The 18,952-nt window shown below is 36.4% G+C and overlaps 1 protein-coding gene across 1 annotated transcript in view; it reads left to right on the forward strand.

Moving 5' to 3' along the window:
• Positions 1-353: 353 nt before the first annotated feature.
• Positions 354-18,952, forward strand: part of syt19 (synaptotagmin XIX) — a 49,182-nt gene continuing 30,583 nt past the window's right edge. The window contains exon 1 of the mRNA XM_063061825.1: positions 354-415. Coding sequence (XP_062917895.1) covers positions 402-415 — 14 coding nt within the window. The 5' untranslated portion in view covers positions 354-401. The remainder of the gene's footprint in view (positions 416-18,952) is intronic.

Consider the following 18,952-nt stretch of genomic DNA (forward strand, 5'->3'; position numbering starts at 1 on the left):
TGGCTTAGATAGGGATCTTGGTTGGCATAGATAAGATGGGCTGAAGAGCATGTTTCTCAACTCTGTTATTCCATGCTCCAATCAATCACCTTAACAATCGTTCTTTCTGTCAGTCTTGTCACTTAGTAATTTGCATTTTGTTTCCTGATTCAGCACACTGCCAAGTTGTATCAAATAACCAACTAAACATAAAGGAATATATTTTCTTTCTTTATTCTTACTTGACGAGAATAAACCTGCTTTGAACTGAAGGAGGATTGTTTAACTATTAACTAAGGCATTCACCATGTGACGCTGATTTGAATATTGCCTCACTTTTTTCTACATGTGTCTATTTGCAATTTAGTCTTGGGTGCAGATCCTGTCTGAGATGGTCAGCTAAGATTCTTCCTTTCTGCTCTATGTTACTTTTCAGGTAAAGTGAAGGGACTTCTTACATTCCTGAACTTAAAATTGACAGTTATTTTCATTGCTTTTATATGAATACTGTCATTTAACTAAACTGTCCATTTCCATATGGCTTATTTCCATAAACAACTAAAGTTGATAGTATTTTTATTTAATTTTTTAGTTGTATGCTGTTAAAATCTTATTTCATTTCTGTACGTTAATGTGTGAAGGGTCTCGGCCCAAAACATCAACTGTACCTCTTCCTATAGATGCTGCCTGGCCTGCTGCGTTTACCAACATTTTGTATGTGTGTTGCTTAAATTTCCAGCATCTGCAGATTTCCTCGGTGCGCAACTTTAGACTCTTGTAAATTTGCAGAGTATATCATCTGCAACATTGGCCTCTGCCAATATTATTGTACCATAACTGTTCGTTGTCAAAATTTTAGCTCTAAGATTTTATCAGACACAGACATATATTTTGATTGTATGCTATGTTTAATTGTGTTACGATTGGCTTCAACAATTCCTAACTAACAAAAGCTAAACTTTATGAGATTACACTCTTGTCTATAACCCAGCTGCTAATCCTGGTACAGTACTGTGCATAGAAGTAAATGAAGACAAGGTCAAACTTGGCTGTTGAATAGCATTTTATATTCTCAAGGCCCAAAGGATTATATTTGTGCAAATGTACTATAATACATAAACATTGCAATCTGCAAAGAAAAGTATGTGCGTGGGGAGGGGGAGAGATCGCTTGTATTTTACAGTTCAACGTTCAATGTTATTCTGAAATTCAGAAAAAATGCTTCTAAGTTTGAAGGTCTCATGAATACTTGAGTTACTTAAGCCTCAGCTCAACAGAGTAAAGTTATTTATGAAAGGATTATTCTAATCTTATTGCAAGTTGAGAGCTGCGCCTTGTGTATATTTTAGTGAAGTCTAATATTTAATATAGATTCCTGTCAGAATGCCAACAGATAAATTAGGAATAAACTGTTCTTTCCATGCCTTCTAAGTGGAAAAACCTCTTTGGCTGTTTTCTACTAAATCTGGTAACTGGGGATTGTATGCTAAAAAAGAAGAAAACTCATTAAATCAGTAATCTAATTTAAATAACTGATCTTGAATTGGAATTGAGCAGGTCAGGCCAGGCAGCTTCAATGGAAAAGAGTAAACAGTCAGCATTTTGGGACAAGACCTTTCATCAGGCAGGACCAGCCCAAAACACTGACTGTTTATTCTTTTCTGTAGATGCTGCCTGGCCTGATGAGTTCCTCCAGCATTTTGTGTGAGTTGCTGAGCTTTCTAGCATCTGTAGATTTTCTTGCGTGTGATTAGAATTGGTTTATTATTGTCACATGTACCAAGTAAGGGGCTGAAGATGCAACTTTATAGAGTATAATCCTAGCAGAGGTGTTGCTGTCCATCCTTACTGACTGGGTTCTGGTGATCAGGAAGTTTTGGATCTGGTTGCATTGGGAGGTGTTGACACCCAAGTCTCAGAGTTTTGGTGTTGAGTTTGCTTGGAGCTGTAGTATTGAAGGAGGAGTTGTAGCCAATATCTAATAGCGTAAAGTAGGTGTCTATATTGTCTAGATGTTCCAGAGACAATTGTAAGGCCAGGTCCGCTGAAGACCTGTTTCAGCGGTAGATGAACTGTAGTGGGTCAAGGTGGTCTGGGAGGCTGGATTTAGTGCGTGTCGTGACCAGCCTCAAGAAAGACTTCATGATGGTAGATATCAGAGTCACAAAAACAGAAAGAAATAATACTTTCAGCCACAAATTATTTTCCTGAAAGGTTAACATTGGGTCAGGTGCATTTGTAGCAAGCCAAGTCTCAGAAAATCTCATTATTTTCAGATTCTTGGTTTTTAACCAATGGATATCCATGATGGAGTCAGTGATCCAACAATTTCCTCACTCCTTGTGATACAGAATTGCTTCCTGTTGGAAGCAAACTAACTTTAGCTGATCAGCTGTATACAAATGAGCAAGTAAGTAGTTGTATTAGAATAGCAGATTTGGTACCTTTACTTGTGAACTATGTGCATCACCAAAGTACATGCATATGTCTCCACATACAACCCTGAGATTCATTTTTTTGCAGTTAATCAGAGTAGAACAAAGAAATACAATAGAATCAATGAAAAACTATGCACAAACAGAAAAAACAACCAATGTGCAAAGGAAGACAAAACTGTGCAAATACACAAAAAAGCAATTAACAATAATAATCAACACTAGAATAGTCCGAAAGTTATGAGGGATAATTTATTTATTGATGAGGGATAATAAATCAACCATGATGGAATGGCCAAGCAGATTCGATGGGCTGAATGGTCTCGTACTGCTTCCTTATCTTATGGTCTTATAATACAGATGTGGATCTAGGGACGTGCAATAAATTCTGCTTACCAAGACACCCATTCCCATGTCTGATTAGAAATGACAAAATACACTCATATCACAGGTACTAGCTGTAAAATAATGTAAATTTGGCCTGATTTTCGCACCACAGATGAAATCTTTTTTAAAAAATTATTCTCAATTTCAACAGCATTTTTTCAGTATCAGGGTTCTTCAGTCATCTGTAAATCTGGTGAGCAAAGAGCTGTCTGATTGGTTTCTCTTGGAATTTTCTTACACACAAATCTGACCGGTTAGTCTGGGACTTTCTCAATACAGCTGCAGCAAAATTAATTATAAAAATAATTGCCTTCCTAAGCTGTTCCCTGCATCCTGTTGCAATATATCTTTACCAGCACAATTAACTCTCAAAATAACACCATTGTCCATCTGAACAGATCATTTCACACCATTTCCTCAGCTGAATCTTCAAGAAAATGTTCAAAAAGATGAGGGGAAATATGTTTTATTGTTTAACAATAATAGCAAAATGATTGTAGTTTGCTTTGTATTTAAGATTGAATCATATTCAATCTCTGTTTTCTACCAATTCAAGATGTTTCTAATGCATTGGCTGATATTCAGTACCAAATAAAAATGAAATCATTTTACTACGGCCAAGATTTTGAATACAGACATAATTTTTGTAACGTTTGCAATGCAACCATAGTCTTGTCAATAAATGAATTCATTCTGCTGATTAGATCATCTATTTCCCTGAGGGAATGAGGCTATTTCACCTGGTTTTCTACACGAGTGCTGATCAAGTCTAGCTTAGCTATGAACTCATTGGGAGCAAGACGAGAAAGAAAATCCATCCTTGCCCAGAATACCAATGATTTGCAATATCTCTTTGATATAAACATTAATACCTGCTATAAAACACACATCTAAAATTGACAATTGTTTTCTGGCTGAGACCAACATTGGTCACTGTTCTTAATACTGAATGCTACTGTGTTTGAGTGAAGAAGTGATCCAGACATACTTGAAACTGAAGATGCCTGTGGCAAGATTTGCAGAAGTATTTTGATCAGACGGCAAAAGAGCAGAAAATCGCTGGTTTTACATGAAGGTGTGACAGATACCAATTTGCATACATATGGCAAGTAATGATTTCCATAGAAAACAAACCTGTTTATTTACATTCCTCTTGTGTAAGGAGCACACAGTACATTTCTGTGCCAAGAACTAATAAGACAGGCAGTTAGATTTCATTTGCTACAAAATGAAGTTAACATACTGTATTTCATGTGTGGTCAATTTTGGAAGCGTTTTAGTTAAAAATTAAATATGTTTTACATTTCATGCTGAGTAATACTCTCTGGTTCTTTTAATCCTATTTGATGTTATCCGCATATTTGGGAAATCAGCCTTGAGTATGCTTATATATCCCAGTTCGACATCTCATCTGTACCTTCATCTCTCATAACATGGACATAGGGAAATACTAGCAATTATATTTTAATAGGCACACGAGCCCAAGGTTCCTAAAGGCACTAATTCTTAATTCTACAAAATTACTCCAGACATAAGAGAATGCTTGATTAGATATTAGGAGCCTGTCATGACCAGTCCTTCCCTATGGAAGAGCTCCCATGGGTTTATGGCCAGTGCTTGCAGACTCTCACAGTTAAATTGCCAAAATGTCACAGGAAGTGACTAATCTAATTAGTTAGACACAAAGTGCTGCAGAAACTCAGCAGGTCAGGCAGCATCTATAGAAATGAATAAACAGTCAATATTTCAGTCTCTGCTTGAAGCGTTGACTATTTATTAATTTCCATAAATGTTGCTTGACCTACTGAGTTCTTCTAGAATTTTGTGTGTGTTGCTTTGGATTTCCAGTATTTGCAGAATTTTTTCTGTTGCTAATTAATTAGACATGCTCAAGAACAATCACTGGCCATTCTTAAAGAGCCATAATTTTACAGTTCTCCAGTCATAGTAGTTGTGTTACTTAAAAAACAATTCATCCACTTTGAGCTTTTGAAGTATCTAGCAAAACTATTGGAGTCAACCTTGGTGTGTCAGAATGCTATGGAAAGTTACACAGCAAATGTTAGTGGTATGTACCACCAGTTCACCACATAACCCTCATTACCTTTGCCATGAATGGTCCCACTAGGTGAGCCTACATGAGCAAAACTACAGGACAAGTGTTGAAGGAAAACCGCAAAACTTATTTCATTATCATAAAGCTATGATAAGGCATGGTACTGCTGGAGTTAATAGAGGCAATAGAACAAAGGACTGGTAATTCTGGTTCATGCTGTTTTCGTTTGAATAAACATATTAAATACAACATAAAACCATAAGATACAGGAGCAGAATTAGGCCATTTGGTCCATCGAATCTGTCCCGCCTTTTCATCATGGCTGATCCAATTTTCCACTCAGCCCCAATCCCCTGTCTTACCACCCCCCCACACTGCTTCATGCCCTGTCCAATCAAGAATCTATCATCTCTACCTTAAATATACATAAAGACTTGGCCTTCACTGCTGCCTGTGGCAACAAATTCCAGAAATTCACCACACTCTGGCTAAAGAAATTCCTCTTCATCTCCATTCTAAAAGGACGCTACTCTATTCTGAGGTTGAGTCCTTTGGTCTTAAACTCTCACACCATAGGAAACATCCCCTCCACATCCACCCTGTCACCATTTGGTAGGTTTCAATAAGGTCACCCCTCATACTTCTGAATTCCAGTGAATACAGGCCCAGAGCCATCTAATGCTCTTCATATGACAAGCCATTCAATCCTAGAATCATTTTCTTGAACCTCTTTTGAACCGTCTCCAGTTTCAGCGCATCCTGTCTATGATAAGGGGTCCAAAGCTGCTCACAATACTCCAAGTGAAACTTCACCAGTGCTTTATATTATATTATATAAATAAAATATACTATCTGTTATTTGCTGAGTTCAAACAGTGGCTAATAATATCTCTCCTGTTGAATCTTCTAGACTCTAGACCAAATTGTATTTCCGTTACACATATCTGTGTCATTAATTGTTAATAGCCTCTAAAGGAGACAAAGTGGAGGTGACATTGCCTGGGCCCGGGTCTGAGAACTAGAGATGACCTGAGGTTTGGATGATTTAGGTGCCAAGCCAGATTGAAAAGGTCAGGGTGGCGGGGCTGGAGCTGAGGGTCAGGGTGGCGGGGCGGGGCCGGAGCCGAGGGTCAGGGTGACGGGACCGGAGCGGAGGGTCAGGGTGGCAGGGCCGGAGCCGAGGGTCAGGGTGGCGGGGCTGGAGCGGAGGGTCAGGGTGATGGGGCCGGAGCCGAATGTCAGGGTGGCGGGGCCGGAGCCAAGGGTCAGGGTGATGGGGCCGGAGCTGAGGTTCAGGGTGGCGGGGCGGGGCCGGTGCCAAGGGTCAGGGTGGCGGGGCCGGAGCCGAAGGTCAGGGTGACGGGGCCGGAGCCGAGGGTCAGGGTGGCGGGGCTGGAGCGGAGGGTCAGGGTGGCGGGGCCGGAGCCGAAGGTCAGGGTGGCTGGACCAGAGCCGAGGGTCAGGGTGACGGGGCCGGAGCCAAGGGTCAGGGTGGCGGGACCGGAGCTGAGGGTCAGGATGGCGGGGCGGGGCCGGAGCCAAGGGTCAGGGTGGTGTCAGCTTGCTGCTCCAAGAGGTTCACTCGTCTCTGTGCTGAACTGAGGCGGTGGCCTGCAACTAACCGGCTCCTGGATCGGCAGCAGTGATGACTGGCTTCCTGACTGTGGACTCACTTCTGTGAACTTCAGTTTTGAATGCTATTTGTTTGCACGATTTGTTTTTTTTTAATGTACATTGGGTGTCTGACATTTTTTAAATGGGATCTATTGGGTTTCCTTGTTTAGAGGCTGCCTGTAAGGAGATGTAGCTCAAAGTTGTATATGGTATCCACTGATAAACAAATGCACTTTAAGCTTTAATACAAATGCTGTCTTTGTGGCAGAGCTCATAAGTTTGAGAGGTGCTGTTAGAGTAGCCTAGGGAACTGGCATTTATTTTGTAGGTCATACACACTGCAACATTGTGTACTGGTGGTGGAGTAAATGAATGCTTAGAGTAGTTCATGGCCTGTTGATCAAACAGGTCACTTTGTACCAGTAGAACCATAAAATTAAATGTAATTGTATTCTGCAGAGCTCAGTATCTTTAATACCAACATTTACTATTTTCCAAGAATGTGTAGTGACCATTCAAAATGAAATGCAATATTTTAAAATATTTTTCTATTGTTGTTTTCTTACATTCTTAAATGACCTCCGATGGTTCTATGGATCACTACAGATAAAGTACTTCTAATTGTTGTAAAGATAACATACAAAATTAGGAGATCTATATGGGTTTTTAATAGCACCTACTGTGCATGACTAAGACCTACTAAGATCACCTTGACCTGTTCAAGTCATTGCAGATGAGTCAAATGCATGTGGTATTAAAGGGGAAATAGTTGCAATCGATGATCTTGTAAACAGTCAAACTATTGTCCAAAGTCTGAATCCTGCTTTAGAACTGTAACTCTTGGTGCGGCTAGTCGCTTAGTCCAGGGGAAGACAGCCCTCTTCCCGGCCAAACTTAAGAAATCTTGTTTGGGTGGATGTTGCATGAAGTGTCCCCTGTTACAAATCAGTACCATGAAATAACAAACAGTACACAATATGTGATTAAACGATTGAATTTTATGATCCTTAATTTAACTATAGTTAGTAAGGAAACAAAAGAAAGAAAAGTTCCCGTTTTCATGAAACAGTCTAATGCGCAACGTTGGAGAGCACGGTTCCGTTCATTTGTGCTCCAAGCATAGCCGACCGTCGGACCCTCGCTCCTAGTCTACTCCATCCAGCGGTCTACTGACTCTTTCCATTCATGTCTTCTCTCCTCATCTCTCCCTGACAAAAGACTGCAAAATCCGTGCCTCCAGACCCACAAGAAAGAACAACATCCCGCTCATTGGATAGCATACATTCCAAAGCCCTGTTATCTCTAGACATAATCCAAACATTGCTGCTACAGAGAAACCATTACCTTAGCAGTGAAACATTACAGAGAGGCCATTACATTAGCAGTGAAACCTTACAGCACATTACAGAAGTTTATAGCTGACGGTTTAGTTAATGCAGATAATGACAAATGTAAGTGAATACAGTTATTAAGTCAAGGTGCCAAATAGGATGCTTAGTATTACCATAAATTATAACATTAGGAGAAGAAAGTGAGACACTTTTTAAAATCTAACTTTTCAAGTTTTTCCCATTAATGTTTCCTACAGACCTGTCCTACAGTCCTGTAGGACCTGTCTCTGCTTGCCATACAACAGCTACACGTATTTTGGCTGGCATGGAGACTGGCTGTAAGGGAAACTACAGTCTACAGCAGCTCAAAAAATGATTTGAAGGGATTTGCAAGCCCTGGTCAGTAAGAAATATGCTAGAAGGGAAGTGGGTGGGGGAAGCAAGGAGACCCAAAAGATACAACATATAAAGGGCTTGACAGAAGATGGCTTTGGCGGTGAGAATCCTCACAAAATACAGAAATACTGAAAGAAATTTGATGATTTCACAGGATGTGGGAGGATCATCTACATATCATGGTTCATATATCTGCAGAATGGAGATAGAATGGTCTGGAAACTGTTCACACTTTATCATCTCCACTTTAGGATCTCGCCAGCATCATTAATTGCAATACAGAAATGCATTTGTAAACGCTTGGCATCAAAACATAGAATCACCATTGGCACCATCACTGAAGCATATTGGAGGATTGACTCCACTAGCTACCGGCAAGACAAAGGTCCTCTACTAACCAGCACCCATGGAACAATTCCAAATAAAGTAGTTAGAATCTATGATGAGGCCCTGGACATCATTGTGAGCCCAGCACCAAGTGTGTTCCTTTGTGCCTCAACCCTGCAATATTTCAGACACCCGCCACCTCCCGAAACCAACTATTGCTTTTAATAATCTGCTTTTCTACCACATTTTCACACACATCCTAAGAAGGACGTCATTGGATCACTTTCTTCTACTACTATTCATTCCCAATAGCTCTTCTTCATAATATTTTTACCCATCGAGGCATGTGGGTGTGGTTCCATTACATTTTAGCATTGAAAATCAGTGTCACTGCCCTGCAACCATCACAAATCCATTGGTAAAATGGATGACAATCTACAAGGCACAAAAAGTTTGAATTGTGCTGGTTTCTTTTTCAATCTTTTTATTAAGTTTCAAAATTAATAAACATAACAATAATAGTAATGATAAAAAGAGATCGGGATTACATTAATAACGGTTAATATGTACAAGCACAGATTCCAAGTAACAAATATAGTTTAGCCTCACAATCTCATAATAACTAACCATGAAAAAGATATGTTATAAAGAAAAGAAAAAAAAACCCTAATCTAAAAAAAAGAGGATGCTGTCTAAGTTGCATGCCATCTTGGTCAATGTCTCCCATCCACTACATAATGTACTAGGTGGGCACAGGAGTACATTCAGCCAGAGACTCATTCCTCCGAGATGCAGCACAGAGCGTCATAGGAAGTCATTCCTGCCTGTGGCCATCAAACTTTACAACTCCTCCCTTGGAGGGTCAGACACCCTGACCCAATAGGCTGGTCCTGGACATATTTCATAATTTACTGGCATAATTTACATACTACTATTTAACTATTTATGGTTCTATTACTATTTACTATTTATGATGCAACTGTAACGAAAACCAGTTTCCCCCGGGATCAATAAAGTATGACTATGACTATGACTATGACTAAAAACAACTAACCTAAAAAAAGCAAACAAAGATTGGGCTGTCATATTACATCGGCTAAAATTATTATTTGTCGTTAACTCCGCTCCTCTATACATGAACAAAAAATTACTACAAAGGATTCAAAAAGGGTCAACTTACATCATATGAAGATATTGAATAAATGGCCTCCAAGTTTCTTCAAATTTAACCGAAGGATCCATAGTACCGCTCCTAATGTTTTCCAAGTTTAGGCATGCTATCGTTTGGGAAAACCATTGAAATGTAGTGGGAGGATTAGAATCTTTCCATTTAAATAAAATGGATCTTCTGGCTATTAATGTAACAAATACAATTAGACGACAAGCTGACTTGGATAAACGACTAGAGTCTATCACTGGTAGTCCAAAACTTGCAGTAATAGGATGCGGTTGTAAATCAATACGCAGAACTACTGAAATAATATCAAAAATATCTTCCCAATACTTTTCTAGAAGAGGACAAGACCAGAACATTTGTGTCAAGGAAGCTACCTCAGAATTACATCTGTCACAAACAGGATTTATATGGCATTAAAAACGAGCTAACTTATCCTTGGACATATGAGCTCTGTGAACCACCTTAAATTGTATCAAGCAACACACATCAAAGTTGCTGGTGAATGCAGCAGGCCAGGCAGCATCTCTAGGAAGAGGTACAGTCGAGGTTTCGGGCCGAGACCCTTCGTCAGGACTAACTGAAGGAAGAGCTAGTAAGAGATTTGAAAGTGGGAGTGGGAGGAGGAGATCTAAAATGATAGGAAAAGACAGGAGGGGGAGGGATGGAGGCAAGAGCTGGACAGATGATTGGCAAAAAGGATATGAGAGGATCTTGGGACAGAATGCCCTCCCACTTTTCCTTCTCCCTGGGCCTCCTGTCCTATGATCCTCTCATATCCCTTTTGCCAATCACCTGTCCAGCTCTTGGCTCCATCCCTCCCCCTCCTGTCTTTTCCTATCATTTTGGATCTCCTCCTCCCCCTCCCACTTTCAAATCTCTTACTAGCTCTTCCTTCAGTTAGTCCTGACGAAGGGTCTCGGCCCGAAACATCGACTGTACCTCTTCCTAGAGATGCTGCCTGGCCTGCTGCGTTCACCAGCAACTTTGATGTGTGTTGCTTGAATTTCCAGAATCTGCGGAATTCCTCATGTTTACATTTTTTAATTGTATCAAGGCGTGTCTGGCAAACATTGAAGAAGTATTAACTAGTTGAAGAATTTTCTCCAATTCCTCTGTCAATAAACATTTTTAAAGTTCTCTTTCCCACTCATTCTTAATTTTATCAGATGTACCTAGACGTATTTTTGTAATCAGACCATAAATAATTGCTATTAAACTCTTCTGATAGGGGCTTAAACCTAAATTTTTTTCTGTAACTTCAATTTGATGCGATATTGGAAAGGTAGGTAAAGTAGCGTTCAGAAAGTTTCTAATCTGTAAATATCTGAAAAAGTGTGATCTAGGCAAATTATATTTATTAGACAACGGTTCAAAAGACATAAAACAATCATCCATGAATAAATCACGAAAATATTTTATTCCTTTTTATTTCCATAGAAGAAAAGCTTGATCAATTCTAGATGGTTGAAAGAAAAAATTAGATATAATAGAACTTGACAGGATAAATTTGTTCAATCCAAAAAATTTACGAAATTGAAACCATGTTCGTATTGCATGTTTAATTATTGGATTTATCATTTGTTTATTTAATTTAGTAAGTGCAAAGTGAAGCACAGCTCCTAAATTAGAAGCCAGTGAAAACCCCTGTACAGACTCCCGCTCGAGGTTCATCCATCGTGGACATTGAGTTTCATCCAACTCTTGTGTCCAAAACATTAAATATCGAATATTAATTGCCCAGTAATAAAATCTAAGATTCAACAAAGCCAAATGACCTTCCTCTTTTGATTTCTGTAAATACTTAACCTGGGATTTCTATTCTGCCATATACATGAAGAAATTTTAGAATCAGTAATATCAAAAAAGGATTTAGGGATAAAAAATGATACCGCCTGAAATAGGTACAGAAATTTAGGTAAAATAATCATCTTCATAGTATTAATTCATAGTCATAGTCATACTTTATTAATCCCAGGGGGAAATTGGTTTTCATTACAGTTGCACCATAAGTAATAAATAGTAATAAAACCATAAAATAGTTAAATAGTAATATGTAAATTATTCCAGGACCAATCAAAGACAAGGACAATGGGGACCATTTAGAAAACAGTTGTTTAACATGATCAATTAAGGGTAAAAAAATAACTTTAAATAGATCCTTATGCTTCTTAGAAATTTTAACACCCAAATAAATAAAATAATCAGTAACCAATCTAAATGGTGATTGTCTATGAATTGGAACTTGCATATTTAGGAAAAGCACACTCTTATCAAGATCCAGTTTATAACCAGAAGAACTATTAAACTGAGCAAATAATGTTATTACTGCAGGAATAGATTACTCTGGGTTAGAGATATATAGTAAAAGGTCATCGGCATATAGTGATACTTTATGCGTACCATTCCCATGAATAATGCCAAATATATTAGGTGAGTCACGAATAGCAATTGCTAAGGGGTCTAGGTCAATATCAAATAGTAAAGAGCTTAAAGGACAGCCCTGTCGAGTACCTCGAAAAAGCCTAAAAAAAGGGGGATCTCTGATTGTTGGTAAATACAGCAGCCACAGATGTATGATGTATCAATTGAATCCAGGATATAAATTTTGAGCTGAAATTAAATTTCTCAAGTATATTAAATAAATATCCCAATTCAAGTCTGTCAAATGCCTTCTCAGCATGAAGCAAAATAACACATTCTGGAGTATTAGATGAAGCAGTGTATACAATGTTCATTAGCCTCCTAACATTAAAATGTGAAAAACGATTTTTAATAAATCCTGTCTGATCTTCAGAGACAATTTGTGGTAGTACCTTCTCTATTCTAATTGCTAATATTTTGGAAAAGATTTTTGAATCCACATTCAACAAAGATATAGGTCTGTATGAAGCACATTCAGTGGAATCTTTATCTTTTTTAGGAATTAAAGAAATATATGCTTCATAAAAGGATTGTGGTAATTTACCTGCAGATAGAGCATCTTTAAAAATTCTACGTAACCAGGGAGAAAGTAAGTCTGAAAAAGACTTTTAAGATTCAGAAGTATACTCATCCAGGCCAGGTGCTTTACCAGAGTTCATCAAAAAAATTGCTTTCTTTATTTCCTCTTCAGTAATGGGTGCATCTAATGCTAAACGTTCATCAGCTGGTAATTTCAGAATATTTAGTTTCCTTAAACATCCATGCATTATAGTAGGATCATCAGGAAATTCTGATTGATATAAATTGGTATAAAATTCTTGAAAAGATTTATTAATTTCATCATGGTCAACCGTCAAAATACCATCCTGTCTACGAACTTTATTAATCTGACGTTTTTTTTATTTTTAAATCTTTTTATTTATTATTATTGAAAATCGACAACAAAAAAATACATTCAAATAATCAAGTCAATATATCAATATGTATAATAAGAGTCAAAACTATTAACCAAGCTAAACAATATATCAATAATAATAATAATAATAAAACAAAATGTTAAAGCTATTTTTTTTGGAAAAAAGGAAGAAGGAAAAAAGAATCCCTACTAACTGAAAAAAAACCCCAGCTGAGAAAAAAAAGAGAAAAAAAAACCCATTTGGAGCACAAACCCAGAGCTATATGCCATACAAGCTTCCATAAAAAAAGACATCAATCCGCCAGTCACATCCATTTACCCAAGAATCAGAAGGAGACCATCTTAAATAACTCAAATCAAATGATAGTAACGGGCAAAAGAGCCCCACCTTTTCTCAAAGTCAAATCGAGGATCAAAAGTTTGGCTTCTGATTTTTTCCTAACTAAGACATAGCATCACCTGAGAGAACCATTGTATCAAAGTGGGGGCAGAAGCATCTTTCCATTTTAATAAAATAGCCCATCTGGCCAATAATGTAACAAATGCAATTACATGTTGGTCTGATATAGAAATACCATGAATATATTGAGGAATTATACCAAGCAAAACTGTCAATTTATTAGGTTGTAAATTAATTTTTAAAGCTTTAGAAATTGTAGAAAAAATAGATTTCCAAAACTATTTCAATATAGAACACGACCAAAACATATGTGTCAATGTAGCTATCTCAGTTTTACATCTATCACACTGACTATTAACATTAGGAAATATTTTAGACAGTCTCTCCTTTGTCAAATAATAACGATGTACAATTTTAAATTGAATTAGAGAATGACTGGCGCAAATCGAAGAAGGGTTAACCAACTTCAAAATTCGCAACCAATCCTCTGTTATCAAGGTCATGTTAAGCTCTCTTTCCCAATCTTGCTTAATCTTAAATAAAGAATAATTATCCTGTTGTAATAGTAAATTATAAATTTTCCCAATAAAACCTTTCACTAAAGGGTTCATTTTTAAAATAATGTCTAACAGGTCAGAATCTTGTATATATGGAAAATCACTTAAATATTCTTGTAAAAAATGTCTGACCTGAAGATATTGCAAGATGTGTGAATATGAGAGAGAATATTTAGTTACTAATTTCTCAAAGGACATCAATCGGCCTTCTTGAAACAGATCCATAAAGGAATAAATTCCTTTATTCCTCCAAAGAGAAAAGGTAGGATCACTATGTGAAGGTTTAAATAAATAGTTTCGATAAATTAAACTAAGAAGGTTAAATTTTTTAAGATTAAAAAACTTACGAAACTGGTACCAAATTTGTAATGACTGCTTAATCATAGGATTTATATTTAAAATAGAAATTTTGGCTAATTTTACAGGTAAAGAAGCTCCTAATAATGAACTTAAGTAAAATTGTTTCACAGCTTTCAATTCCAGATCAACCCATGGTGGTCGTTCATTTTTATCGGTCCAATATAACCAAGAACACGCATAGTGTATATTAACCGCCCAATAATACAATCTTAAATTAGGCAAAGCAAGACCTCCATCCTTTTTTAATTTTTGTAAATGACCTTTCCAATTCTTGGTCTTTTATTATTCCAAACAAAAGATGAAATAATAGAATCAACCTGATCAAAAAACTTCTTAGTTAAAAAAAAAGAAATATTTTGAAATACATATAAAAATTTTGGCAAGATCATCATTTTAACTGCACGAATTCGACTAACTAACGAAAGTGAAGAGGATTCCATCTAGAAAATAATTGCTTCATAAAATCCACTAAGGGAACTAAATTAGCTCTATAAAAGTCTCCATAATTTTTAGTGATGATAATACCTAAATATTTAAAAGAATCCGTAACTTTAAAAGGAATATCATCATATATAAAAGCAGAATCATTTAAAGGAAATAATTCACTTTTATGCAGGTTTAACTTTCCAAATTCATTTAATAATTTCAATAAATTAGGAATAGATTCTTCAGGATTCAAAATGTAAACTAAGAGATCATCAGCATAGAGGGAAATCTTTTGAATGGTCCCATTTATGGAAATTCCTTGAATATCTTTAGCTTCACGAAGTGCAATAGCCTAAGTTTCTAGAACTAAATTAAATAACAAAGAACTTAACGGACATCCTTATCTCATACCCCGCGAAAGTTGAAAAAAGGGGATCTACATTTATTAGTAATCACAGTGGCAATAGGACTTTTATGTATCATTCTAATCCACTTATTAAAATTAGTACCAAAGCTAAATTTCTCTAAAACGTTAAATAAATATTTCCATTCAACTCTGTCAAATGCCTTTTCAGCATCAAGAGAAACAACACATTGGGGAGTCTTCGAGAGGGATGAATATATAACATTTAGCAGTCTCCAAGTGCTAGAAAAAGAATAACGGCCTTTTATAAAACCTGTTTAGTCCTGAGAAAAAATTTTAGCTAGTATATTCTCCAACTGATTAGCCATTATTTTTGAAAGAATTTTGGCATCTACATTTAATACTGAGATAGGTCTATATGATGCACAATCCGTAGGGTCTTTAACTTTCTTAAGAATTAAAGAAATAGAAGCTTCATAAAATGTAGAAGGTAACTCTCCTAACAAAAAAGAATCTTTAAGCATTTCCAACATATAAGGAGTAAGCAAATTTTCAAATTTTTTATAAAATCCTACAGAAAAACCATCCAATCCAGGAGCTTTACCAGATTGCATTGAAAAAATAGCTTCCTGAATTTCTCTTTCGGTAAAAGGAGTATCAGGAATTTGTTGATCTTCAACAGATATTCTAGGAAATCAATCTTTTGTAAAAAAGCTTTCAGTTTAGAAGGATCAGCTGGAAACTGAGATTTATAGAGTTCACTGTAATAGTCTTGAAATTTTTAAAAAATATCTTCATAATTACAAGCTGAACTACCATCCCCCTTACGAATTTTTAAAATTTGTCTTTTAGCTCTAACTGCTTTTAGTTGGGGTGCTAATAGCTTATTACTTTTATCTCCAAACACATAAAATTGATTTTTTAATTTAAGCAAATTTCTTTCAATAGGATAAGTTAATAATAAATTATATTGTGATTGAAGTTCAGCCCTTTGTTTAAATAAATCAATATTTGGAGAAACTGCATAAGTGTTATCAAGGCTTTAATTTGTTTTGAAATCCTATCTAACTCTATTTTTGTCTGTTTCTTAAGCTTAGCCAAATAGGAGATTATCTGACCTCGCAAATACACTTTAGGTGTATCCCATATAATCAATTTCGACACATCTCCCATATTATTAAAAAGAAAAAAATCTTTTGTTTGAATCTCTGTAAATTTGACAAAGTCTGAACTTTGTAATAAGCTTTCTGGAAAACGCCAAGGCAAGTTTACATTACTAACATAATTCAATTCAAAAGTTAAGCTTAAAGATGCATGATCCAAGACAGCAATAGCATCATATTCAGATTTCTGGACTTTAGACAAAAATCGTAAATCAGCTATAAAATAATCAATTCGCAAATTTTTTTTATGGACATGTGAATAAAAAGAATAATCTCTATCATTAGGATGTAGATTTCTATCAAACCATAATCAATTAAAAAGGAATTAATAAGTGATGCTGAACGACTCGGGCGCTGCTGAGTGGTTGAACTCTTACCAATCAAAGGGTTTAAACAACAGTTGAAGTCACCTCCCATCAGCAGCATATATTCATTTAAGTCTGGTATAAACCAAATACATTTTTAAAAAAAGAAGGATCATCTACATTAGGTCCATATAGATTAACCAGGACAATTTTTCTATTACAAATTGTTCCTTTAATAATTAAAAATCTACCATTGATATATGAGATGATATATTCTTGGGTAAATAAAATATTAGATTTAATAAAAATAGATACTCCCTTTGTTTTATTTCGACAAGTAGCATGATATTGAAGGCCCTTCCACGTTTTAAAAAAATCTATTTTGATCGCCCATTCTGATATGCATTTCTTGAACAAAAATTACATCGGGCTGGCATCGATTAATAATTTTAAAAGTCTTTTCTCACTTAATAGGGTGATTCCAGCCACGTACATTCCAACTAATAATGTTTATCTGTTTAATAACCATAGGATATTGTTTTAAACACGAAAATACACACATACCATTGTGGGCTAATCAAAAATGGTGGTGATGAGTATAGCCATATAGAAAACACGCATGCTCCAGAGCTCCATAATGGGGAAAAAACTGAAAAAAAATCCTGTAATAAACCCCAAAATGCAAAAATACCCCGAAACCTCCCACCATCCCAAAAGGTAGAAATCCGGCAAAAGGAAGGAAAAAGCCGGAATGCCTCCCCAAGGAGAAAAGAAAAAGCAGAACTCCGTATGCAGCTCAATATAAATAGTGATTTAAAAGTTTTTCTCCCAATTACCCCCTCCCCTTTACAAAGAAATCACATGACCCAAAGACAAGAAAACCCAACAGAGAAGCAGAAAAAAGTTAATCATTAAAAATAAACCAGGGAATACAAAAACAGTCTCCAAAAGCATCAAAACAATGCTATTAAACCTAAACAATACAGTCTCTACCAAGAAAAAGGCACCATTATTCCTTTAGCTTACTACCCCACTTTTTAATAAAAGGAATTAAAGCTAATTATCTATTCTAAACACTCCTCTCTATATAAGAAAGAGTCTATATAAACTATGAAAGCTATCACTTAATTAATAAAAGAAAAGGAAAAATGAAGCAGATAATCAAACCAGTTAGTAATCTGTCCACTGTGTTAGTTCACTCCATATACCAAACAGACTTCAAAAAAGTTCATTCATTAGTCAAACCAAGAAGTTCACTTCTTCTTTAAATAGTTCATCGATCAAAGGAAATCTTCAGCATATCAAAAATCTTCAAAGCCTGTTTTCTTTCAGAAAATTATTCAGCAACCCAAATATCCTTCATGCGTCAGCCGACTCCATGATAGAGTTAACAAAGTCCAATGCCGCTTGGGGATCTGAAAACACAGGAGGTGTAGTATCTTCAGGAAATAATTTTAATCTCGCGGGGTAGTGAAGCAATGGAAAAAGTCCCTTTGCCTGAGCAATTTTCATAGCTGGGACAAATTTGATCCACTGTTCAATAATTTCCCGTGGATAGTCATCGTAAAAACGGATCTCGGAACCGTTATCGTTTAAAACTTTCTGTTTCCTTGCACATTTTATGATTTGGTCTTTAACTTTAAAGCAAAGAAAATTGACCAAAATTGGCCAAGTTTTACCTGAGATCTGAGAATTCAATATGGAAATTCTATGAGCTCTTTCATTATCAGGAGGCTGACGTAGAATATCCGGAAACAAAGATTGAAACAAATTGGCAAAATAGTCCAATAAATTCCCACTCTCAGAGCCTTCCTTCAGTCCAATAATTCGAATATTATTCCGACGAGACTTCGCCTCTAAATCGACAATTTTACTTTGAGCCTGTTCCAAGCGGGTTGAAATATCCACAATCTGACGTTTCGATTCTTTAAACTCAGTATTCAAGGAAATAATACTTTTCTCAATAGTCTGAAAACTCTATCGGAATGACTTCAACTCAGAAGTGTTATTATCTATTTTGTTGTCAAGAGCCATCAACGCACGTTCCAAACGCTCAGCCCAGACAGGCATATCTTCCAATTTTTCTTTTGAATTTTTTCCCTTTCCATTGCTGGATTCAAAAGGCTGCTTTCCACTTCTTAAAGGATATGACATAATGATAACTATTTTCCTCTAAGATCCAAGAAATAAAAGTTAAAAAGTCAAGGCTTAGACTGGGGAAAAGGAGGAATTAAAGGCAGCCGCAAAATTTATGTATTACTCCATCGAGCCGCAGGTGGAATTCCCCATCTGACGTTTCGCCAAAGCAGCTTTCAATTGATTAGCCAATAATTTACCC

This window comes from Mobula hypostoma, chromosome 11 (assembly GCF_963921235.1).
Source record: "Mobula hypostoma chromosome 11, sMobHyp1.1, whole genome shotgun sequence".
NCBI lineage: Eukaryota > Metazoa > Chordata > Chondrichthyes > Myliobatiformes > Myliobatidae > Mobula > Mobula hypostoma.